The 26178-nt window shown below is 43.3% G+C and overlaps 1 protein-coding gene across 5 annotated transcripts in view; it reads right to left on the bottom strand.

Moving 5' to 3' along the window:
• AOAH (acyloxyacyl hydrolase) overlaps positions 1–26178 on the bottom strand; it is a 135576-nt gene that overhangs the window by 59721 nt on the left and 49677 nt on the right. For all 5 annotated transcript variants that reach the window (XM_073332890.2, XM_073332885.2, XM_073332887.2 and 2 more), the window contains 6 exons: positions 10656–10726; positions 8878–8938; positions 8325–8395; positions 6160–6208; positions 5233–5281; positions 3921–4015 (listed from right to left, as the gene is read on the bottom strand). In XM_073332890.2, the coding sequence (XP_073188991.2) occupies positions 3921–4015; positions 5233–5281; positions 6160–6208; positions 8325–8395; positions 8878–8938; positions 10656–10726 (396 nt within the window). The remainder of the gene's footprint in view (positions 1–3920; positions 4016–5232; positions 5282–6159; positions 6209–8324; positions 8396–8877; positions 8939–10655; positions 10727–26178) is intronic.

The raw sequence follows: 26178 nt of genomic DNA, 5'->3' as shown, positions 1-26178 counted from the left end.
ACTAGACTACAATGTTCATTCCCATGAGGAACTACAAATCAAATCAAATGTAATTATTGCAACTGTTTGAGCAAAGATGTTTAACTACTTTTAGCACTCCATGCTCCATATAATTCTACATTAATGTTTAACTGTCCTATTTTCACAGGTTGGTAGGAGAGTTTGCGTAGTGCACAGTAAAAAATAATTTGATTCTGTTATCCTGAGTCTCATGGAGCCATTATACCTGTGCAACATGAGGGAAAGTGAGTATAAAATCATACCAAGGCAGAATGGTAGAATTTTACGCTCATTTTGCACTGGCATAAATAACTGCATGAGGTGCAGGGCAACAGAGAATCAAGTTCTATGTGTACAAATCAGCATGTTCAAACTTTTAAAAGTTTGATTGGAGAGCTTGGATACTGGTACCAACAAAAGGACACACAAGCCTAAAAACAAGGGATAGCATATGAAGAAGTCATGGTCTAGTGACAGGTTTCAGAGTAACAGCCATGTTAGTCTGTATTCGCAAAAAGAAAAGGAGTACTTGTGGCACCTTAGAGACTAACCAATTTATTTGAGCATGAGCTTTCGTGAGCTACAGCTCACTTCATCGGATGCATACCGTGGAAACTGCAGCAGACTTTATATATACCCAGAGAATATGAAACAATACCTCTTCCCACCCCACTGTCCTGCTGGTAATAGCTTATCTAAAGTGATCATCAGGTGGGCCATTTCCAGCACAAATCCAGGTTTTCTCACCCTCCACCCCCCCCACACAAATTCACTCTCCTGCTGGTGATAGCCCATCCAAAGTGACAACTCTTTACACAATGTGCATGATAAACAAGTTGGGCTATTTCCTGCACAAATCCAGGTTTTCTCACATCCCCTCCACCCCCATACACTCACACTGCCAGCTAATGGGGCTGCTCCCACGTTTTGCCTGTTGAAGGTCTTAGGTTCTATCCCTACGCATTACGCATGGTGTCTGCGTCTGAGGTTTTATATTTTTACACAAGAATTTCTTTCAAATTCCACCATTCAATGATCACATACGTTCTCCTTTTAAAAAGATAATATGGCAAATGAATATAGTGCTCATGAAAGGTGTCAGCTGGACAAACACAAAGTCTTCTATTTGTCACCACTCTCCTGTTGATGCGCCTTAAACCTGACCGAGAGACACCACTTCTAGAAATAAAAGGACAGCACAATCTCCATGTGCATTCTGTCCTGGAGCTCTCTAATGAGCCTGTCAATGGGGGTTCTGCTGGGGGTTTTTGTCTACCAGGTGCTGCATTGAGAAGATCAGTTCATTTCATATACTGGCCACTGAACAGCTATCAGACAGTAACAACATTCAATCCCAGCCCAGCTGGACAATATTCAAACCACTGATTTAGAAGTGAAAGCTTCTATATCCCGTTATCAACCCCCTGACCCATCTAGTCAGGGGAGGATTTAAGTGTGAATCATTGAGTTGTAAGCCCAGTACTCAGCGAAGGCCAATGCCCAGCCAAAATCAGAAAGCAATACTGGGTCAGACTAGAGCACGACAACAACAGTACGAGGTGCACCTCACAGTGGGTTGCTGCCAGCTGCTGCCTGCTCCCAGGAGACTAACATTAGCACCAGCGGAGGGCATGAGAACAAGAGGCATTCAGCTCCCTAATACAAATCATTCACAGAGGCCACTTTGTGACCCAAGGGAATAGGGGAGGAAGGGAAAGCAGCAGGCAGAGTGCCTCCTAACTAAGAAGAGGTAGGATATGCAGCCATATTAGCAGGTACATATGACGCCACTATGGATGCAGCAGGCCCCTCCCTTCAGTCCCTCAAGTCATGACTAGCAAATGAGCAGAGAGACAGGGAATTGTGGGGACACTGGTCGCACCTGGGCAACTGAGGCATGTTACTGAGCTAGGAAGAGTGTAGACTGGCTGACAACTGTCTGAGAAACGAGGGGAAGGGCACGCCATTGGCACCAGAGAGAGGGAGAGACTGACAGGGATGAAACAGAAGGTACAAGGGAATCCATTTGATTCTGGTGGGAGCAGACCTGCTTTGCCTGGGCACAAGGCAAGAACCAGTCAGTCCGTGATGGGCTGGACTGGATGGGACTGCACTACTTGAGTAGGAAGAAAGTTAATGAATCTTTCAGGGCTTGGGAAGACTAAGAGGAAGAGCCTGATAGGGATTGCGTTATCCGGGCTGGGAAGAGACGGGGAGGGGGAATGTCTGTTTCAGGAATGAGGTGGCTGGAACGTCTCTCTAGGAAAGACTGAAATTTTGAGGAAGCCCCACAATTTTAGTGCCTCTGAGGCTCAGCTAGCTTTAATCCACCCCTGCATCCAATCCTCCAACAAGTAGGTTTTTAAATCAGAAGAAGGTATTGGATTAATCTGAACTATGCTAGGGTTAAACCTATGCTAACAAGAAACTGGGTAAGCCTGACACATCTTAAAACAGATGCTGTAAACCAATTTTTGTTGCATTTCGTACAGAAAATAAGAGTATGAAAGGTTATGGGGCCAAGTTTCAACCTAGAGAAATTGTTTCTAGAAAAGTTCTGAAGTCTGAACATCAGTGATTTGTAACAGAAATGCTGACAGTCTAAAACTGTAGCTTGAATGCATCATTTTGTTATTGTATTGTTATTGTCATCGTCGTCATCATCGCTATTATCATTATATTTATTAGACAAGATAAACTCAATTATCATTACCACTAATTTGTTACGTTCCATCATCAGTTCTGTCATCAATGTCATTCCTATAATCATCTCTCAAACTACTAATGAGGAAAAACAACGGCTAACCTAGAAAATTTAAATCAGTTTGGCTTTGCAAATGAAAGATGAAAAATGCATACAGTTCTGATAGAAATTTGCATGCCTCCAGTAATGCGGCAATTATTGGGACTGAATATTTTCTTTAAAAATGGCACATTTTCCATGTTCCTCTTCCTCTGGGGCCAGTGTGAGTTTAGCAAGCTACAGAAAAATTCAGTCTCTTTGGCTAACTTGTGTCACTTCTGATCAATCCCTCTGCTACTGACCCAAGTACAGTGCCGATATACTCCAGAGGGATTAATATACAGCTCTTCTCAAGTAGAGGGTCAAGTCTGTACAACACAAGGGACCCTGTTCGGGGAAGAATAAAGAGGAGGAATGGGGCATCTTGGAGGATTCCCCTTCACCAACAAGTGGAAATTTTTAAAGTGACTTACTCCCCTTGCCTTTTTATTCCACCTCAGTGAATGGCACTGCAATATCTGCATCCTTAGCATAATTTACATTCAGGCTTTTTTTTCCATTTGAAAAACATGGAGCTCATGCTGAGATATGAAGCAAATGAAGAGCATCATTATGCTACTGATAGAGTACCCTGGACAATCTCTTTCCTTTAAGACTAGTGTAATGAGTCCTACTGACTTCATTGGGTCTGCTTATGTAAATAGTTTTTAATGTAGGAAAGGATTCCAAAACTGGGCCCACTGATAGCAAAACGACATTCTCCTTTTGTTCAAGGCTTGCGTTTATAAAGCCAAACGTCCTGGGTTCTATCTCCCGTGCAATAGTGGCACTTTGGGGCCAAATTCTTTGCTGACCTAACTCCACTCATGTCAAAGAAGTCATGGCAGCAAAGAATTTTCCCCTTTATCGTTATCTTATAAATTTGGTGGGTTTTTTTTGTTTTTTGTTTTTTTTTAAAAGAACCCCTTGGCAGTGTTTTGGCATAGATTGGGATGTTTCCTCTTCCTAAGTCTCTCCAGAATTCATTCCAATGGAGATTTCCTCCAAAAATGTGATGGATTTCCAAAACAAAGGGCATTTTGCACCTGTTCTCTTTTGGCACCCTGTATAATAGGAGAGAAGGCAAATATCAATCCGAGGCTGGCGCTGCTTCAAGGATCAGAACAGAATTCCTTACCAGAGACATCTGTGCTGCTGTCATCCATTCAGGAGGGATGTGAAAATGAGCTCCAGCTGAATCTCCCAACAGAATGATCCCCTTGGACTCTGCATCTAATAAGTACATTTCATTAATAGTTTTAAAATGCCCTTGGCCTCGAATCTCCGTATAAAAAACAACAAGATTAAGATAAAAAAGACATGGCACTGGTAGATTCAGTGTGTAAAATGGAAGTAGGGCATTGGCCAGTATTTGTGTTTGAAATGTGTTCATTTCAGATCCTAGAATGGGAGATTTTCACTCCATCTGCACCAAAAGCCTGCCTAAACAGATGTGCCAACAATCTAAGAAAAACAAGTAGGCATGCTGTATGAATAAGAGAGAGAACTTCTTGCTTAATGAGAAAGAATCCCTTAAGATTTTATTCACATTGTTATTTTAACACAGGCTCTGCTGTGAAGCTAACATTCATTTTTTCTACCTATGGAATATTTATTAAAAATACTTAAAATCAAACATTTAGGGAAATCAGAATACTCAGGGAATTGGTAATGACTCATATTAAGAGTAGATTTGTGAGTCAGGGGCTCTCAAGGTAATTTCATTGGAATAATCTGGCTTTTTAATAATTGATGTTACTTAGCACTCGGGTGGTACTTTCCGTCTAAAATGACAAAGGGCTTTGCAGAGGAGCTTTTCACCTTTAAGTCACTAATTTAGTGTGAGTCAATGTAGGTTTGAAAGTTGTTATTATGGTTTCTTAATATTAGCATATTATAATACTGGTGTATCTATATCTATCTATCTATCTATGGCCTGAGTTGTTAATGTCAGTCCATTTCCTAGTGAATAGATAGCCATACCAGGAAAAATATCATCACTACAACTGGCTCCATTATTGGCATTTCCAACAGAGTGATGGACTGGATGTGCATAGAAACTAAACTGTCCTCTCACTCCTAGAGGGAGTCCCTACAAGTTCAGCTTGAGGCACATTGGCAGGATGAAGAGGTCTCTTCTGCTGCTGCCTTCGCTGTACCTGGTCTATGAATAAAAAAATCAAATTCCAATTCTCTCAGCTGGGTATCTTTCAACTCTAAAGTCACTTTTTAAATCATTTTTCTAAATTTATATTGATATTATAACAGCACGTGCCCTTTGAGTTTTCTCCTCACATTAAAGCAAAGAGTGAATTTGCCATTTTTGTCATTATAAAGAAGCTGTGAAATCTGTCATCTTTTCTCTGGATTTACAATGACCATGACTATTTGTATAAAAACATATGTAACAGAAATATTGCATTAGCCATGTATTACATTTAATGATTTACCTTTACAGAATTTTTTCTCATACGGAATTCCATCTTTTGGATCTGCACCCTGTTAGAGGAGAAAAGGGAAGAGAAGTCTATTTGATACCTGGAAAGTGACAGCACAAATCAAATAATAAGACTATCATTTGGATTATTGGCTTTTCAGAACTTCACATCATAATAACGTTGTTTTTTAATTCCGTTGATGTTTATTCATGACCTTAACTCTCTTATAACTAAGCTTTTTTGTCTGGGAATTCCCTTTTTTTTAAATAGAGATCATAAGGAAGTTTAAAGTTCTTGCTATGTCACTGGGGTTTGGTTTAAATCGAATGTAAATTAAAATAGCATAATGTTTGAGAGATCGCAAATGTCATGCTGTTTTGATTTACACTGGATTTGATGTCTCTTGCAAATGCGGCACGAATAAAAGTGATATTTTTTCCATATTCGCCAGTAGATAATTTAATTTCCCAATGGTCTCCAGCTAAGCCTGTGGAAGCACTATTATAACTTCCGTGAATTCTCTTTTGGACATTGCACTCACAGACCTTCATAAGGTGCCTCAAACTTTGGCAAAACAACCACCCCCACAACACCTCAAAACAAAACACCAGACTGGGAAACACTTGCATATTTGGGTTTTATTGTTACAAACCTGAAGTATTGTGAGGTTTCCTGCCTAAGGGTCATGTTTCAGAATGTTCTGGATGTCTCTCTACACACACCCACCCACAGTGGTGTCCTTTATTCACAAGGATATTCTGCAAGTAGACCCAGTGACTTTAGTGGTATTACTTCCGATATCACAATCTGGTATGCAAATGAAAATAGTCTAAACACTTACAGACTAATTGTAAAATAGCGGGATGGATGGATGGAAGGGAAGAAGAGAAGGGAGGGGGAATCAGGAAGAAATTTCAAGATTTAACATCATTTACTTACCCATATACCGTTACAGTTAGAATCTCTTTCCACATCCCAGTTATCTGGGCTAATATAGAATTACAAAAAGAGATATGGCATTAAAAAATAATAAAATAAGGTTAACGGTAAAATGCTTTGTGCTTTTCAAGGAAACCAGCCTCCTTGGTCCATATTCTATAAGAGCATAATGTCAGACCATGTGCTTCTTGGAGGTCATCAAACAGTCAGCATTTTAAAGGAAATAATTAGAAATTTCAACTTGTATATAAGTTTTTCTTTTCAGAATTTAAGAGAAGTGACATTCCCCCCAAAATACATTGGTGATTTAGAGCCCAATTCTGCAAAGTGCTGAGTAATTCTAACCCAGGGTACGTCTACCATGGAGCTGGAGGGGGCATTTCCAGCTTGGGTAGCGATACCCACAGTACAATGGTAAAAATAGCTGCGTAGCTCCAGCTGCATGGGCACCAAGATCAAAGAACTGAAAGGGACCTCGAGAGGTCTAGTCCAGTCCCCTGCACTCATGACAGGATTACGAAGTATTATCTAGAGCATTCTTAACAGGTGTTTGTCTAACCTGCTCTTAAAAATCTTCAACGATGGCGATTTCACAACCTCTCTAGGCAATTTATTCCAGTGCTTTTAGCTGCCCCAAGTACAATCCCATCTGAAACTGTAGGTACATATTTGGAGTGGCTAGCCCATTCTGATGCCCATGGACACGGTCACTACACTGCTATTTTAGTGTGGCTATCTTGCCCAGAGATATGACAAGTCTACCTGAGCTGAAAATTACCCCTCCAACTCCAGTGTAGACATAGCACAAGTGTTTGCAGTCTCCACCTACCCTTTTCCCTCCTAGTTCACCACTATTTCAGATCTCATCAAATATCATTGAGGGCTTTGACTTCAGCAAGCTTTGGATCAGGCCCATCATGTAGTACAACTGGCTCGTGCTCACTTTACATTGTGGCCCTATCTAAAGTTTCTCCTGTGTTCACTGTGGTTTTAGAAGATTGTTTCTGCTAACACAGTTGTGCTGCTCAGTGTGAGTGGAACATAATTCTGCTAAGGCTGTATTTTTAAACTATTCAGGACTTGGCTACTACAAGGTTTTAAAAATAGTTCTGAACTATGCCCTGTTGATGCTTGGTGGCACAATCATGTGAGCAGAAACCTTTTTTTAAATGATTTTGTAGCATGGGGTAAAGTAAGGGGCAGAGAGGGCCTTTGTCAGAGGCACATAGTTCTCCACTCAGCATGTGCATATAAGTCCCACTGATGCTACTGGGAGTTATTTACCTAATATAGGATAAAATATCACTTACACTGAATTTATGGCAATGTTAGTGAGACTGGAATCTGGCCCTGTATCTAACCAGTCATCTATATGTGGAATTTCCACCCACTTCAGTAGGAGCTGCACATGTGGATAGAGGGTTGTATATGACTCCCAAATACACATGATATTGGACCATTTCTTCTTTCAGTAGGCCCATTTCTGCTTCTGCTTCAGGAGGCCCATTTCAGCGGGAACCCTGCATGTGCATCTGAGGGCAGAACATGGCACAGTGTGTGTATGTGTTTCCTCCTTGCATCAAGGTATTAATATGCCCTACTGTATGTAGTTTCCATTGCTCTTCTGTAATACTTTCTGTACCAGCATATAAGTATATTCAGCTTCTAGGGAATGAGTAAATAGGAGCTAGCTTTGAAGATCAAAAAGGGTCAAAAGGGCCTACTCTGCAGTGGTGCAGAGCACCTGCAATCACCAGTGAAGTCTGGGAGGAAGTGATGAGAAGCAGTGTAGCCTACTAGATTAGGACTCAAGAAACTGGGATCTATTGCTGGCTCTGCCACCTACTTGCTATATAACACTGATTAAGATCAGTTCACCTTTCTGTGCTTCTCTTCACCCTCCCCTCTCATCCTCTGTCTGTCTTTCCTATTTAGACTGTAAGCTCTGTGTGTCTGTACAGCACCTACCACCATTATGTCTGATCTTGATTGGGTCATCTAGGCTCTATCAGAATACAAATTAATAGATGATCATGATGATAATAGTAATAAAATAAATAATAAATAATAATAATAATAATAATGCATACACTTTCAAGATTTGACCAAACATTGTAACATATTTATTTTTAACATGAGTATCTAAAAATAATTAACAGAATTACCGTCTACCAGGGTACACTAATGCTTTTCGTTCATTGCAGTCTCTGCCTCTCCAGTGATATCCCCTCAATGTCTAAAAGACGAGAGGCACAAATAGGATGTTCTTGTTATTCTTTCTTTTTTAATTTCAAATATCTAAAATGACAGTGTAACTCAAGGTGCAGGAATAAAGCCTAGTAAATGGGTTTTATTCCAAATTCCCAACACTAAGCTTTAATACATGACACTGTGCTATTTTGATGCAGAAATAAGACAAGCTGCCAATTTTAATTTTTTTAAATGGCTTTGCTTCACCATCTATTAATTCAATAAACATACTACTCAGTGGCAGAGCAGTTTGCTTCTGCAGACAATGCAGCTATCTCCAAAAATGGCATAAATTAGTGATTTCTTTCCCTTTCCCCCAAAAGAATATTACCTTCTATAATAAAAACTGCTCTCACTCGACTCCTGTGCTCTCCCATGAAAGAAAAAAGTTTTGTAGAAGCTAGCAGGAACTTCAGAGAGATTCTTGTCAATAGGGGATTATCCCACCAAAAGAGAAGCTTTACTTACTGGGAAATCACTAAATTTATCTCCATCAAAGTCTTCATAAGGTAACTTATTTTTTATGACACTGTAAAAAACACCACAATACTTTGTTTCAGAAACGAAAATACAATACAGAGATGAAAATATACACGCTCTTTGTTAATATATTATTAATTTTTCACTCCATGTTCAAGCACAAGGATCTGCATTTCAGAGTATTGATTTCAGTCACTCTGTTCTCCGTTCAATGGAGTTACACCTGCATAACAGCAGAATCTAGCACTAAATTCCTAAAATAAAATATCAAATCAAATCTCTAGTAAAATTAGCCTAATACTTTCTGAATTATGTAAAGTGACAGCATACTGAACCCCATGGATCCTGTAGTTCTTCCACACATTATGACATCTGTCCTTGGCTAGGGAAAGCAGATCAGCATCTGTCTTCAGTGGTGAAACAAGCACTCTCATGTATTGCTTAGCAGGTAGTGTTCTTGGAATGACATGCTAAGAATCCTCTCCTTGGGAGGCTAAGCATATGACCTTCAAAGAGTTTCCAACCTCTTGGACACATGAGAGCTGCTGAATCAGGGTAAATAAACTAAGCTGGTGCTCCTGGGCTAGGTGGTTTCAAATTACATTAGCATCAGGTACTGAGAACCAATGGAGATATGTTATGCACATTTGTATTTGTACTTGTCACTCTGGTTCTTTGTGCACTCAGTGCTTTGAAAGTACTGCCTGCTTTAGGCTAGTTCAGTCTCTGTGACTAGTGTTAGTTGAAAGGAAATGGCACAGATCCAGAACAAGTTTGAAGAGGAAAACATATTCTGCCACATATTGCGGGGGAGGGAATTGAACATCGTTGATCTGGCCTATATTTTATAGTGTGTATGTATGTACATTTTGGCTCCCACTACAACTATCTGACTCACGGAGCTAAATCTTCTAGTCTCCCTGCTCATAATACTTCTAGCCTTGACTTAATGGATTTTACAGACTCTCTAGAAATTTTCTGCACAGATTACCCCAACTCCTACTATTGATATTTGAGGTTCACTCACGAGAGTGGAATTTTACTGAACTAATTGGGCTGGGAAATAGGGTCATTCTAAAAATGCTTCATGTGTTCCTATCCCTTACTAGATATGCTTCATGTGTTCCTCCTCCAACCCATAAATTCTCTGCTCCAACAGATGCTCTCTGAAAACAGTAGCCCATTTGATGCCCAGTCCTACATTCCTTTATTGAGACGCGAGCTTTAATATATGTGTAATTGAGCATTTCCCCTGTGCACTTCTTATCTTGTGCCTTTTAGAATTATACAGATGCTACTTGCTGTGATCAAAGGAGAGCATGTTTCTCTCCAGTGGGACAGGAAGCACAATAACTGGGTGAGTGACCAATATTGACAAGTCTCTTGGAGACAGGAAATCTGAGAGGAAAAGTGGTACTAGATGATAACCTGGCTTGCAGACATGGAATCTCTGGGTGGGAAGATGCCAAGTTACCCCCAGTTTGGGACAGGGTCTACATGTCCTCCTATCACCACTGTCATTATACTTTTGTTTTCAATATTAAAAATATTCAAATTCATTTCCAGCATCTTCTTCTAGGAGCAAAATGCACCTTAACTGCTGTACTTTCTAAAGAATGTTTCTGATGGAAAACAATGTTGTCATCTTTAGGAGGAGTACAAAGCCCTTTTAAATCTGAAGGTTTTTTTTTTTTTATTTATAAAAAGGAACAAGTGCCCCAGATATTACAATTTCTCTTATTAAGGACTGGAAATATCATACATACTATTTAATCTTCTCACACAGCTTGACCAGAAGGGGAAGTGCACATATACTTGAAAAACCGGCTGTGTTTTTCTAGGAAAAGAGAACAGTGCATTAGTTCATATAGCTCACATACTTTCCACCTGCTTGTGTAATGTTTGTCACATAATGAAAGGGGATGAACAATTTCCTGGGGGGAAATGGTCATTTACTGGGATTCTTCACTTTAATAAAGTCAACGTTTTATAAACCATCTGCATCTTGCAAGAGAACAGAAAAAGTGACAATGATACTTACCGGGAATTGTGGAAGTGTTCATTGAACATAAATCTTGTCCCTGAATGCTCAATGGGAGTTTTGGGTGAGCAAGGGATGCAGGCTCAGGCTAAAAAGGAGGATAATTTAAGGAGCTGGATGTGTACATAGTACATCCATTGGTTTTTAATGGGATTCCTACTTAGAAAACCCCAGGCAGGGCCGTGTTTACCGCCTGTAGAAAGTTATGCTCCAAGGTCAATCCTTTTTACAATACATGACCTTCATTGGTGACAAACCAAATGTGGAGGATACAGAGTAACCCTAATATCCCAGAACAAAGTAGCACTTACTGGTACATGCTTATGTCAAAGAAATGCTCACATAATGTAAATGGGGCATTAATTTAATGCACATGTGGCTAGTATGACCTACCATATGTTCAAATGGACTATAAATATGAAGGGCTAAAAATTCTTTTGTCAGTGCACAGCCTGAGTAACTGGGCTGTGGGCTAAGGAGGTTTGTAGGGTGTACACATGAACAGCTTGAACAGCATCTTTTCCTCAGGCCATGGAGGATTACTATTATTATGTTCAATACTATAGTACCTAGGAGCCCTAGTCATGGACTAGGATCCCCCTTGTGTTAGGCACTGTATAAACACAGAACACAAAAACAGTCACTGCACCAAAGAGTTTACAATCTAAGTATAAAACAAGATACAACAGATGGACAGACAGACAGATGGGGGAGTACAAAGAAACAATATTGGTCAGCATGGCAATCACAGTCACAGATCCACCAGTCTCACCCCACTTTAACTCCACTCTCTAATTTAGCTCCCATGGTGCAGTGCTCTGCAGCATGCAAGAAGACTCAGACCTCCTGTGTGGGCTCCCTGCATCCTAACTCCCAATACTGTACCAATGCACCAGTTCTGCTGTGTTTAGGACTCAACATGCCCCCGGTGGCAGGGATTAGGGTGGAAGGAAGCAGATTTGCTCAGGCAACAACACATGATTAGAAGTTAACCACATGTCTTGGGTGCATATTGAGTGGCCAGCTACCTTCAGTATCTGATATTCAAGAAATTCTTGAATTGACTATACATCAATGCTAGGAGCCTGGGTTACAAACGAGAGAAATTGGAATAGTTTATTTATGAGCATAATTCAATCTAGTTGGTATTACTGAAATCTGGTGGGATGATTCGCACTATTGGAATGTTAAAATCAATGGTTATAACTTATTTAAGGAGAACTAAGTAGACAAAAAGGGAACTGCCAGAACTAAAACATCCTTGTAATTTCTGATTATAGATGACAATTTCCTAACTCCAAAAGTGTTGCAGCCAACACAGGGGAATGCTTTATTAGATCTGTCCTAACAGTCAAAGAAAAACTGATCACAGAACTAAAACTTAATGGTAGCTTAGGTACAAGTTATCATGACTTGGTTATATTTACAATGTCCAAGCAGAATAAAGTTCAGATCAGTAATATATATACTTGATGCTTTAATAGGACTAATTTCACAAATCTGAAAACAATTATGAGCCAAATTGGGTAGGAGGAAGATAACTGGATAATTGGGAATTATTTAAGAACACTTTACTAGATGCCCCAAAAGCCACAATCTCACATTTGATGAAGAAGGCTGTGCTGGTTAAAAAAAACACAACAATCTGGTATAAAGGGGAAGTGAAGGCATCTATTTATATCGTTCTCAAATGTGGGATTGTGGCTTTCGGGGCAACTTCTATCTATCTATTTATATCTCAAATGGAAGAAAGGGGAAGTTGATAGTAATGAATATAAATCAGAAATTAGGAATTGTAGAAAATTGATAAGGGACACAAGGAGAAATCTATGGCCAGCAGAGCTAAGGACAACAAGAATGACTTTTTTAAATATATGAGAAATAAAAAGACTCCTGACAATGGTATTGGTCCATTACTAGATGGAAATGGTAGAATTATCAATAATAATGCAGAAATAGCAGAAGTGTTCATAAAATATTTCTGTTCTATATTTGGAGAAAAAACAGACAGTCTCATCAGATGGTGATAGCACTCTTTCAATCCCACTAGCATCTCTGTGGGATGTTCAACAGAAGCTGCTAAAGTTAGACATTTTAAAATCAGTAAGTCCAGATAACTTGGATGCAAGAGTTTTAATAGAGCTGGCTGAATCATTAATGGTGTTTTTCAATAAGTCTTGCAGCACTGGGGAAGTTCCAGAGGACGGGAAGAAAGCTAATAGAGAAAGTAATGACTCAGAGAAAGACTTAGGGGTTGTGGTGGATAATCAGCTGAATATGAGCTCCCAATGTGATGCTGTGACCATAAGAGCTAATGCATTTTGGGATGCATAAACAGGGGAATCTTGAGTAGGGATAGAGAGGTTACTTTACTTCTATTTTTGGCACTGGTGTGACACTGGTGGCACTGCTGGAATACAATGTCCAGTTCTGGTGCCAACAATTCAAGGTGCTAATTGGAGAGGGTTCAGAGAAGAGCCACGAAAATGACTAAAGTATTAGAAAACAGGCCTGATAGTGATAGACTCAAAGAGCTTCTCTATTTAACAAAGAGAAGGTTACTGGGTGACTTGATCACAGTCTAAGTATCCACATGTGGAATAAATATTTAATAATAGGCTCTTCAGCACAATCCAAATGTCAGGAAATAGAAGCGAGATAAATTCAGAATGGACATAGGGTGTAAATTTTTAACAGTGAGGGTAATTAACCATTGGAACAATTTACCAAGGATCATGGTAGATTCACCCTCACTGACAATTTTTAAATCAAAATTGGATGTTTTTCTAAAAGATATGCTCGAGGAATTATTTCGGAGAAGTACTCTGGCATGTGTTATGCAGGAGGTCAGACTAGCTTATCACAGATAGTCCTTTCTGGGCTTGGAATCTATGAATAGGTGTAAATATCACACAATAAAGGGATACTTTAACATGCTATACACACACCCAACACACACCCCAACTAGCTTGTGTAATTGTTTTAAACAACTTTGGAGGTGTGTATATGCTGTAGTTAGTTTTGTAAAAATATAATTTGCACAAGTATATCTGACTTTTTAAATGACTCCCCCCGCCATGTAAATCTAATCCAAATGAGGAATACAAAAGCAACAGGAGAGATTGTAAAATATTTTTTAGCACCTTAAGCTTCACTCAAGCTGTCAGCTTTTCAGTTTCAGCCTAAGGGCTAGTCTACGCTGGCAACAGCAGCACTTTAACGTGGCTTGTGTAGTCGTGGCACAGCGCTCTTAAAAAACCCACCTCCACGAGGGGCGTGGCTACCAGCACTGGGGGCGTGGCTACGCTGGTGCTTTACGGTGCTGAAACTTGCAGCGCTCGGGGGGGAAGGTGTGTTTTTTCACACCCCTGAGGGAGAAAGTTGCAGCGCTGTAAAGTGCCAGTGTAAACAAGCCCTAAGTCACGATGTTCTGCAGTGTGCAAAAGCCTTTGATGTTAACACAGCCACATCTGAAGCCTCTTTGGAAAGACAATCTGGTGCTTTAGATATATTACAGTCAAATTTAAGTCCAAACATAGCTGTAAGTAGAACAGAAACTTTCCTCCCCTCCCTTCGGTTTCTCATTTTAAAACAGCTTCAGATCGAGGCCACATTAACTTCAAAGATTTCACATACACAGCAGACATCCCAGCTTGGGCAGAAGCAGCTGAGGTGATGGTTGCATTGAAGACTTTGAAGACACAAGAAAGAGATTATAGCTAGTCCTTCTATGTGTACACAGTAGGTCTCCTCCCCTTGCGTCGCACACGTGCAGGCCAGCTAACAAATGCAGTATTTCACTCAGGGGACTGCAGGGATACTTTCATCTCTGTGTCCCAAGCGGGTAGAAGAAGATAGCTAAACCCCCACAATCCCAACCCCAACATCCACACACTGGCCCACAGTACAGGATTGGTGAACTGAGGGGAGCAGACTGCACCATCCTACAGCCTACACACACCCTGTGCACACACTGGGAACTCTCTCTGGCTCCCTTTGGGGCAATGCTGCTTCCCCTGCTCTCTATACAGGGCTGTGCTTAAAGAAACAGGGTATGATTTGAAATGATCTTCTATTCAGACATTTTTGAGTCGGTCAGGCAATTTTCTGCCTATCTGCTGGGCCAACTGCCATTTTGGGAAGCACACTCAATGCAGCATTTTACAGAGACCACACACGTACACACACTGTGCTCTCTGAAGAGTGATCTTACCTTTTGTTTTCTTCTTCGTTGTTACCCTTAATCTAAAATAAAACTCGATCAGACTGAAAGTGTATGGTGGCACTTTTTTGTATGGAGAGTAAAAAAGATCATTAAACCCTTGGAAATTATATTAATTTTAATTAATGTGTAGCTTTAAAATATGTTTCAATAAGGATAGCTGTGAGGTAATTGCTAGCAGTATGCTAGGATTAACTACAGGATGGACCTAACCAATTTATTTTTATGCAGTTTTGAATTGGGACCATGTAGTTTGTCTGTCTTAAACAATTCATGCCCATTATTCATTGAACAGTGAATGGGAGAACTAGTATTTTGAGGAATAACTGAAGGATTGTTCATCCTGTCTCAGGGCCATCATCTGCCTAGCCCTGTTGTGATAAATGAGCCTATAAATTTACCCTAATTGTGAGCTCAACTGTGAAAGTGAGTTAATATTCATAAAATGTCACAATAACCTATAACACCAAAAAGTTGATGGGAAAAGGTCCAAACAGGAGACAGAAAGAATGAATGAATTCAAACAAAAAGGCCAACTGGTATAACTCATGGAAACAAAGAGACATGGGACCGAAAAATCAATGGACCAAAATTGGTGTGTCAGAAATTAGGCTTAATTGGTGAACAAAATGAGAGGGTGAACTGTTCTGTCCATCATTCCCTCTTGGCACCCTTAAAAGAAAAGATGATTTTGTGAGGAAAGGAAGAAGAATTTGTCCATTAACAGCTACTGACTGGGAGATGGGCGAACCAGCAGGAGCAAGCTTTTCCATCATGGCTCCACCACCACTGTCTCCTGGAATCCAGTCACCATTGGGCTGTCTTCTTCCTAATCCTGAGACATGTGCTGACCAGACTAGGCCAGAGAGAGGGACCCAGATGACATCAGCACCTCCACTGTCTGCAGCTAAATCCTGACAACCACCTGGGATGTGAGACTTTTTGACTCCCTTTATGCACCGCTACAGACTAGGGACCGAATGACTAGGCAGCAGTTCTGCAGAAAAGGACCTAGGGGTGACAGTGGACGAGAAGCTGGATATGAGTCAGCAGTGTGCCCTTGTTGCCAAGAAGGCCAATGACATTTTGGGATGTATACGTAGAGGCATTGCTAGCAGATTGAGGGACGTGATCGTTCCCCTCTATTCGACATCGGTGAGGCCTCATCTGGAGTACTGTGTCCAGTTTTCGGCCCCACACTACAAGAAGGATGTGGAAAAATTGGAAAACATCCAGCGGAGGGCAACAAAAATGATTAGGGGACTGGAACACATGACTTCTGAGGAGAGGTTGAGGGAACTGGGATTGTTTAGTTTCCAGAAAAGAAGAATGAGGGGGGATTTGATAGCTGCTTTCAACTACCTGAAAGGGGGTTCCAAAGATGATGGATCTAGACTGTTCTCAGTGGTAGCTGATGACAGAACAAGGAGTAATGGTCTCAAGTTGTAGTGGGGGAGGTTTAGGTTGGATATTAGGAAAAACTTTTTCACTAGGAGGGTGGTGAAACACTGGAATGCGTTACCTAGGGAGGTGGTGGAATCTCCTTCCTTAGATATTTTTAAGGTCAGGCTTGACAAAGCCCTGGCTGGGATGATTTAGTTGGGGATTGGTCCTGCTTTGAGCAGGGGGTTGGACTAGATGACCTCCTGAGGTCCCTTCCAACCCTGATATTCTATGATTCTCCTCAGTGTGTGCTTTTCCTTCCCCACCTTATTTCTTCTCATTCCTTTCCCTCTCCTTTTTCCTTCCATCTACTAAGAGTCTGGCTTTGCCAGCCAAGATTGCATATTTTGCAACACTGTTGTAAGCCTGTGACCAGAGAGGCAGATAAAAACAATGCCCCAAACAGTCCAATGCTGGCCCAAGTTGCCAGGTTTTGGAGTGGCTAATAAGACTGTGTTCCATGCACGTGTTTCTTGAGCAGTGAAATTGCGAGAAAGAGTCAACACCAGAGACAGAAACTGTGCTTTCTATGTTTGCTGTTCTTTTCTCTCCCCTCGTTCGTGTGTGTGTGTGTCTTGTTTTGTCTTTTAAGAAATGGGATTGGGCTTTAACAGCAACAATGGCTCCAGTCCCTCTCAACTAACCTTTTCTCTCCTCCTCAACCTTCCCCTCAAGGACAGCTATCATCCTCTTTAATATCATGTAAAAGACTGTCAAAAAATTCTCTCCAGCTAAAGGGAATGTGAGCAAGGGATGTTGTTAAAGTGAAAGCCTTGCTTAGTACTTTACATTTCAAATGCTTTAACTCTTTTCGCTTGTGTCTTTAACATAAGGTTAAAATGTTTTTTCCTCAAGACACTAAGCAGGCTGAGGTCTCTGCATTACTAAACCCCAAACCTTACACAGTTTTAGATTTCTCCGATGATGGAAAAAAGTAGAAACTTCATGCAATTTGCGAGGAAATATTTGACCATCACTAACATGATATTCAATGGTAAGAATAAGGAGCATGGTCCTGTTTTTGCTGCTCCACATGAGCTGAAACCCTTATTTACAGTGTATTGTTTATTGCCTTTGATAGGAAAAAAACCCAGAAAGCGACCCTATAATCATGTAAAGCTACGCTGCTGTCTTTTTTCTATGCTTATCTGTCCTTTCTACTTTGTTTATGGATAGAAAGAATGCGAACTGTGTGTAACCTGCACTCCCTGCTTTTGGGGAGAGAATTCCTTATACAGATAAGCCTCCATGCTCTTACCTACCCCAGAACTTCAAACAGACTGGGTTAACCGGTTCGAACTGGAAGAGATATCACAATGTATGTTGAACCAAGCTATAAAAGCTCATCCCTGTTCTTTGTTCGGGGCTTCACCATTTTCCTCTGAAAAGGAATTGGTGAGCCCTTCAGCTGTCATATTCGCTAGCAATAAAGTGCCTCACTTTATCAAAGAGCCAAGACTCTGTGTTTTGTTTGGCTAATACAGAAGTCCAGGGAAGGCTACCCTCCTAACCCTAGACGGGAGGGGAACCCTTTTTCCCTAACAATTTGGGGGCTCGTCCGGGATCACCTCTTCTCCAGACCGGTGGACGGTCGGGACTCTGAATCCTTCTTGCCGGCACCCGGGTTGCTTTAACCCTGAAGGCTTCCCGTCTCGCTTCCACCCGCCGCTTCGGCGAAATAAGGCATCCCGAAGGCACTAGGGTCCGGACCTATTGGTGAACACCGGCCGGTGGGAACTTGGTGAGTTCTGAATTTTTCCTTTGTGATTGTCTAGACAACAGCCGGGGGTCCCGTCTTTGGGAAAAGATGGGGGGGGGGTCCAGTAGAACTGTTGATCCTTCTACGCCTCTGGGCTATATGTTAAAACATTATGATAGGGATATCAAGGCCTTACAATCGGATGGCAACAAAGCTTTGTATAAGTTTATATTTTTGTGTCAAGGTCCCTGGGTGGGAATGACGCAAGACGACCCGGAACCAGGAAATCGCTGGCCGGGGGAAGGAACATTTGAGTTACATAACATTGTTCAATTACGAAAAGTATTGTATGATTTACAACCGCGGCAACTTAAGTATTCTGATGTATGGATAAGGGAGGCCGAACGGCGCAAAAGTGCCAGTGTAACTACTAGTTTACGTGCTGAGGTAGAAAAACTTAAAGCCATGCGGCCCCCACCATACAATCCAGAATCTAGTCATGCTGACCAGAAGCTAAAAACGTCAAAGTCTATTTATCCCCAACTCCCATTGAAAGAAGCGGGGGATCCTATACCATTGGAAGAATGTAGCTGGCTATGGGGTGGGGTACCGCAGCCTGACCCTGATGCACCCACGCCCCCAACCGGGGAAAGGAGCGGTCCCACTCTCCCACTAGCTACCGATACCCCCACAATTAACGCAGAGCGGGGGGGCGATCCGGAGGCTGGCACCTCTACCAGGGGGTTGACACGTCCTGATCCGCGACACCCCAGTGATGCAACCCCTGCAAAGACCCGGTCTCACGGTTCTCTAGGCACCCCTAAGGCAAAAGTTCTTGGAGCTGCAATAGCTAGTGCAGTCCAAATGCCTATGCGACAACTGCCGAGCGGTAGGGGGGGGACACAGATGGTGTATGTCCCTTTTACCAGCACGGATCTAATGAATTGGTCATCTACTTTTCCCTCATTTCGACAGTGTCCGGAAGAATTTATTAAAAAGTTAAAGGGTATTTTCACAATGTATAATTGTAATTATGACGATGTGGAAATGATTTTAAATCAAGTGCTAAGCGAGGGTGAGAAGGAAACGGTGTATAAGAAAGCTAGAGAGACGGTGCAAGGCAGGGCGGCTTATCCGCAAGAGAAACCTGAAATGGATTGGGATGTTCCAGAGACCGTTCAAGAGTGGGATAAAATGAGAAAGCGAATCTTAGAAGCATTAGAGGATATGTCTAAGCCTGTGTATGATTGGGGAAAAGTAGATGCATGTGTTCAAAAGCACGATGAGCACCCAGGGGAATTCTTCCACCGCCTTTGTAAGGTTTTGAAAAACCACGGCGGCTTAGATCCAACCTCCCCTGTAGCGAAAACACAAGTGATCGGCCAGTATGTAAAAAATTTATTACCATTCGCTCGAAAGTATGTGTGTAGTCAACCAGCTTATGAAAACAAAATGCTGGAGGAGGTGGTGGGGTTAGCAGCCCATGCCTGGAGGAATAGGAAGGAATTAGACACTAGGAGGTCCGAAAAGCTCCTTAATCTGCAGTTGCAAGGTTTCCAAGACGGCTCTCGGGGACGGGATGCAAGCCGCAGGAGGGGAGGCTTTCGGGGACGAGGCGGAAGAGGAGGCAGCTCTACCCAGGGATGGGGATCACAAGGTCAGAGCTTCCAGCCACGGCCCGGGAGGGCAGGGCCAGATGAGTGCCGGCGGTGCCGACAAAAAGGACACTGGGCTGCCCAGTGCCCAAATTACCCCCTCCAGCCAGCTGACCCTCTTATGCAAGCCTACCAGAGGGTACAGGAAAGGGGGGGAGAAAAAGGAAGTACTGATTGAAAGCTAGCCACCCACAATGCTTCGTCCCCCTCGCCAGGAACCCCCTCCGCTTCTTGGACAGTGCAGTTGGATGCAAACCACCCGGAGCTTCCAGTTGTGGTGGGAGAAAAAACTTATTCAATGTTAATCGACACCGGGGCAGATAGAAGTACTCTACAGGACCCCACCCTTCCTACCACTTCTGCAACCGTAAAAGCTATAGGCGTTGGTGGCACCGTGTGCGCCCTTCCTCTAACTGCGGAGCAAACGGTCCAGCTTGGCCCGTTATCAGAGGATCATAGCTTTTTAATTGCAACTTCCTGTCCTGCAAATTTATTAGGTAGAGATCTGTTATGTAAACTACGAGCAACTATAACTTGCAGCCCGGAGGGGCTATATCTCTCAGTCCCTACTTCGGTCCCTGAAGCTACGGTAATGGCATTGTTAGCCACTACACCCACCGCCCCCTTTGTCCCTGCTGAGTTATCTGATATTCCTGAAGCATTGTGGGCCTCGGCGTCCACTGAAACTGGACTTTTAAAGTCAGCAGAACCGGTGTATATCAATTACCTTACAGATGTCCCTCTGCCCCGAAAAATGCAATATCCATTGCCTAAAGAGGCCATAGAGGGCATTCGGCCAGTCCTACAACAGCTTTTAACTCAAGGAATCATTAAGGAGGCTACCAGCCCTTGCAATACACCTATTCTTCCTGTTAAGAAACCCAAGCCTGGCCCCGATGGCAAACCGGTTTACCGTTTCGTGCATAACCTCCGACTGATTAATGCTATTGTGATCCCGAGAGCTCCGGTTGTTCCCAATCCAGCAACTATTTTAACTGCTATTCCCCCAGGGGCTACTTATTTTACTGTGATTGATCTGTCTTCAGCATTTTTCAGCATCCCTGTGCACCCAGACTCACAGTTCCTATTTGCCTTTACCTTTGACGGATGTCAATACGTATGGACCCGCCTCCCTCAGGGCTACAGGGAGAGCCCTACCATCTTCAGCCAGTATTTAAAGCGAGATCTGGACTCTATTTCGTTGACTATGGGTTCTTCTTTGATTCAATACGTTGATGATCTGTTATTGTGCTCTACAGCCAAGGCTGCCTGTGTACAGGACACTCGAATCCTTCTTTTTGCATTGGCCGAAAAAGGTCACAAGGTGGCACTCTCCAAGCTACAGTTTGCCCAACCCGAGGTGGAATATTTGGGGCATCGTATTTCATATGCTTCTACTGCACTTACTCAGGACAGGATTGAAAGCGTTCTGAGTATGCCAAGGCCTACCACTAAAAAGCAACTCCGCCAGTTACTGGGAGCAAGTGGCTATTGTAGAGCCTGGATTCCGGCTTATGCGGAGTTAGTGCACCCCCTCACCGATTTGCTGCTGGATTCCGTTCCCGAACCCTTACCATGGACGACTCTACACAATAACGCCCTTACCGCCCTCAAACAAGCATTAACTTCTGCACCAGCCCTGGGCAGACCGGATTACGCAAAGCCTTTCACCTTATTTTGCCATGAACAATCTGGCACGGCGTCTGGTGTGCTAACTCAGCCCTTTGGGCCTGGCCAGCGACCGGTGGCTTATTTTTCGGTCCTTCTTGACCCAGTGGCTCAGGGTCTTCCGCCCTGTCTCCGCGCTGTTGCGGCTGCCGCCGTGTTGGTCGAGAAAGCTTCGGGGCTTACCTTGGGCCACCCTCTTCTAGTTCAAGTGCCTCATGCCGTTGCAGCACTTCTTAATCGTGGATCCACGCAGCACCTCACAGCAGCCAGACTGACCAGGTACGAATTGGCCTTGCTCGCCAATCAGGCTGTTACCCTACGCCGCTGCGAAGTCCTGAATCCTGCAACCCTTTTGCCTCTGCCTGAGGATGGGGAACCCCATAATTGCCTCCACGTGGTGGATTTGATCTCCACGCCTCGTCCTGACCTCTCTGATATTCCATTGCAGAATCCTGACCTCCAATTATTTTGTGATGGTTCCGCCTGTCGGGACGAGTTTGGGGCCTTGCAAGTTGGCTATGCAATTGTTACCCTGATGGCAACGCTTAAAGCGCATGCCTTACCTACACAAAAGTCAGCGCAAGCAGCAGAACTTGTGGCGCTTGTTAGGGCCTGTCAATTAGCTGAAAACAAAACTGTGGCCATCTATACTGACTCCAAATATGCCTTTTCGGTATGCCACTCTACTGGACAACTTTGAAAGCATCGTGGGTTCCTTACCTCCAGCGGCTCTCAGATCTCCCATGTTGCCTTGATTTCTGCCTTATTAGAGGCTATTCAACTTCCTGCAGCTGTTTCGGTTACACACTGTAAGGGCCACTCCCGCGCCTCGGACGAGGTTTCCAAGGGAAATGCTGCAGCCGATTCGGCGGCCTGTCATGCTGCCCTCTGTGGGGCTCCAGCCCCTTTTCCTTTTTTGGCACCCCTGCTACTGCAACCAGTGACGCCAGCCGTTTTGCTCTCTGCCCAGCAGACAACGCCCCCGGCCGAAGTTAGCCGTTGGAAATCCATTGGATGCCACCTAAATGAGGACAACCTCTACGTCAGCCCGGACGGTCGTCCGGTTCTCCCAAGACAACTCCTCCCTCAGGTTTCCCAGGCACTCCACCTGGCCTCGCACCTGGGAAAGGGGGGATTAGTGGCTCAAATGGAGAAGTTGTTTTTTGCTCCGGGGGTCCATGCAGCTGCGAAGACCGTCACTGCACAGTGTGAATTGTGTCAACGGTACAATCACCAAGGAGCAGTCAAACCACAAGCTATGGGACATTGCAAACTGCCTGAGTACCCATTTGCTGTGGTCCAGATGGACTTCATGGACTTACCACCAGTGACAGGACTAAAACACTTGCTTGTCCTGGTTGATCTTTTTTCAGGGTGGGTTGAGGCTTTCCCCACTCGAAGGGCAGATGCAGTATCCATAGCGAAGTGTCTCCTCAAGGAGATAGTGCCCCGCTTCGGGATAATGACTCGTTTGGAAAGTGACCAAGGCCCCCATTTCACTTCCCAAATTATTCAACACTTAGCAAAGGCCCTCGGCATAAAACAAGCCTTGCATACCCCCTATCATCCACAAAGTTCAGGAAAAGTAGAAAGGGTGAATGGGCTGATAAAAACCCAATTGGCAAAGCTATGCGAGCAGACTGGATTAAAGTGGCCTGAAGTGTTACCCATAGTGTTAACCAATCTTCGTAATACACCCCATAGGAAGCATTCGTTGACACCGTTCGAAATTCTATTTGGCCGACCCTTGCCGATTCCTCTAACCAGTGTAGACGGGTTTGCCCCAGCAAAAACTTCATTAATGGCTGGGCAAGATAAGTTGGCGGGTTATTGTCGCATGTTGCAAGATGCCTTGAGTGATGCATGGGCCAGAGTAAAAGATGCCCAACCTTTACCGCTTGATACTTGTGCGCACTCTCTTTTTCCAGGAGACTTTGTCTGTGTTAAAATCCATCGAAGGAAGCATTGCCTGGAACCAAGGTGGTCGGCCCCGGCCCAAGTCCTTCTGACTACTCCAACTGCAGTGAAGGTCGAGGGCATCGATAGATGGGTGCACTGCAGCCACTGTAAAAAGGTTCCTGCTCCAACATCCCCAACGACTCCCATCACGACCGCCGCTTCTACATGAACTGGGTACCGGTCAATCAGCGGAATCAGAAGCAGTTACAGAACTCTGAAGTATTAGTATACTGTTACAAATATTGTATTAATATTATTTTTTTTTAGAGTTGTTAGTAGCTGGTAGTGTTTATAATGTATGTATGGCTATGGGCGTTAACCTGGACCTCTGCCCTGGGGGGTTGGGATAAAAATACGTTTCTACAATTAGCCCAAAATTTAACCAACGCATGGAATGTTAGTGACTGTTGGGTGTGTTCCCACTTCTCTTCCCATTCACTGCAAGGGTTCCCCATTTTGCCGGTTCCAGCGCTCCTCAATTCTTGGCAAAATGGTTTGGCGTGGTACGGCCAAAAGGGAAAAAGGGGAAGGGGACCCATAGATTTTAGGACCTGGATCCCGAACCATCGCCCAGACTTGCTCGTTAAGGCCCCCTTGTGCGTAGAAAAGAGGTCGCTACGCACCCGAGGCAAAACTACTCTGGGAAAATACCCGAAAACCCACTGTGAGAAAATTCTAATTTTGGGAAACAATGCAAGTACTACTCTTTTGCTGTATCCCAATGGTACTGAGGTAGCCAACCATGCCCGTGCTGGAGGCTATGTGGGGTACATTCTCAGAGAAAATGCGACTCAATTTGCCGGCCTTACATTATGGAAATGGGGGGGAATAGGACCCAATCCTGATGATGCTGCATCCCTGGTGGGACGATTGCAGGAAGTATCTCAGAACTCAGGGGGCAATAAAGGCAACTATAGCATAGTATTAGGAGATCATCACTTATGGTGGGTATGTGGCACTTGGGCAGGAAAGACCTTGCCCCCAAGGTGGTTGGGAAGATGCACGGTGGCCTTTGCCTGGCCAGGAGGGATGCATCGTAAAGACTTAATAGAAATCAGAGACACAACCCGACGAACCCGTCGAGATACCAGTTATAATCCTATTGTCGAGGAAGGCAGTACAGGTATGCGCGCCTTCCGTATTCTGTTTCCGTGGGTGGGGGTGGGCCAACTTGAATACGCGCTAAAAAATATGTCAGCCGAAATGGAAATATTTACTAATGCCACTCGAGATGCAATCCAAGCTTTGCAAGAAGAAATAAGCTCACTAGCTCGCTACAGTATGCAAAACAGGTTGGCCCTGGATCAGCTTTTAAGTGCACAGGGAGGGGTGTGCACATTTCTCAATGCCACATGCTGCCTTTATGTAAATCAAAGCGGACGCATAGTCACAGATACTAACATAATTGCAAACGTGTCAGCCTTCTTTCATAAGCAGGCCTCTATTTCTCCCAGTGTGGGCTTTGACTTGTGGGGCTGGCTCACCAGCTGGTTGCCTAACTTTGGATGGCTAAAAACCTTGTTTGTGTATGGAGTGGGATTCCTTATGATTGTGGGTCTGCTGTTTTGCTGTGCGTCCAGTTGTTGTGCTCTCTTCCACCGGGTATGTACCAAAACCATGAGCCCAGCAAAGATACTATATGTAAAGAAGGGTGGTGTTAACCAAGATGAGAAACACATGAACATGTTAAACAATGAATAATGAGCCATGTAAGATAATTATCTTCAGGCTCAAAGGGGGGAACTGATAGGAAAAAAACCCAGAAAGCGACCCTATAATCATGTAAAGCTACGCTGCTGTCTTTTTTCTATGCTTATCTGTCCTTTCTACTTTGTTTATGGATAGAAAGAATGCGAACTGTGTGTAACCTGCACTCCCTGCTTTTGGGGAGAGAATTCCTTATACAGATAAGCCTCCATGCTCTTACCTACCCCAGAACTTCAAACAGACTGGGTTAACCGGTTCGAACTGGAAGAGATATCACAATGTATGTTGAACCAAGCTATAAAAGCTCATCCCTGTTCTTTGTTCGGGGCTTTACCATTTTCCTCTGAAAAGGAATTGGTGAGCCCTTCAGCTGTCGTATTCGCTAGCAATAAAGTGCCTCACTTTATCAAAGAGCCAAGACTCTGTGTTTTGTTTGGCTAATACAGAAGTCCAGGGAAGGCTACCCTCCTAACCCTAGACGGGAGGGGAACCCTTTTTCCCTAACACCTTGGTATCACAGTTTGGCAGTAGCCCAAAGGCTAATTAGGAATCTCAATTTTCATGACTGTGAGCAGCATCACAGTGAGGATTCAGGAAGAAACAATATCAATAATTTCTTTGCAAACAGCAAAAAATGTTTGCTCAGTAATCAAATGCCTGAAGAAAATTGGAAGCAAACTCCATGGCTTACTTGACGCATAAAACTGAAGGCATAGCCAGCTACCAGCAAAAAAGTTGCTCTTCTTTTCGCTGCTACCAATTAGAGGTGGGTGCAAGGCTCAAAATGTGAGGTTTCCAACTCTAGTGTTTAAGGCTGGCTGGAGCCAGGCCTTTACTTTGGTTCAGCCCACCCATAAACATGTTTGGATTTCAAAGAACCCCAAAACGCAGGGGT

This window comes from Lepidochelys kempii, chromosome 2 (genome assembly GCF_965140285.1).
Source record: "Lepidochelys kempii isolate rLepKem1 chromosome 2, rLepKem1.hap1, whole genome shotgun sequence".
NCBI lineage: Eukaryota > Metazoa > Chordata > Testudines > Cheloniidae > Lepidochelys > Lepidochelys kempii.
This window is presented reverse-complemented; position numbering and strand designations above follow the sequence as displayed.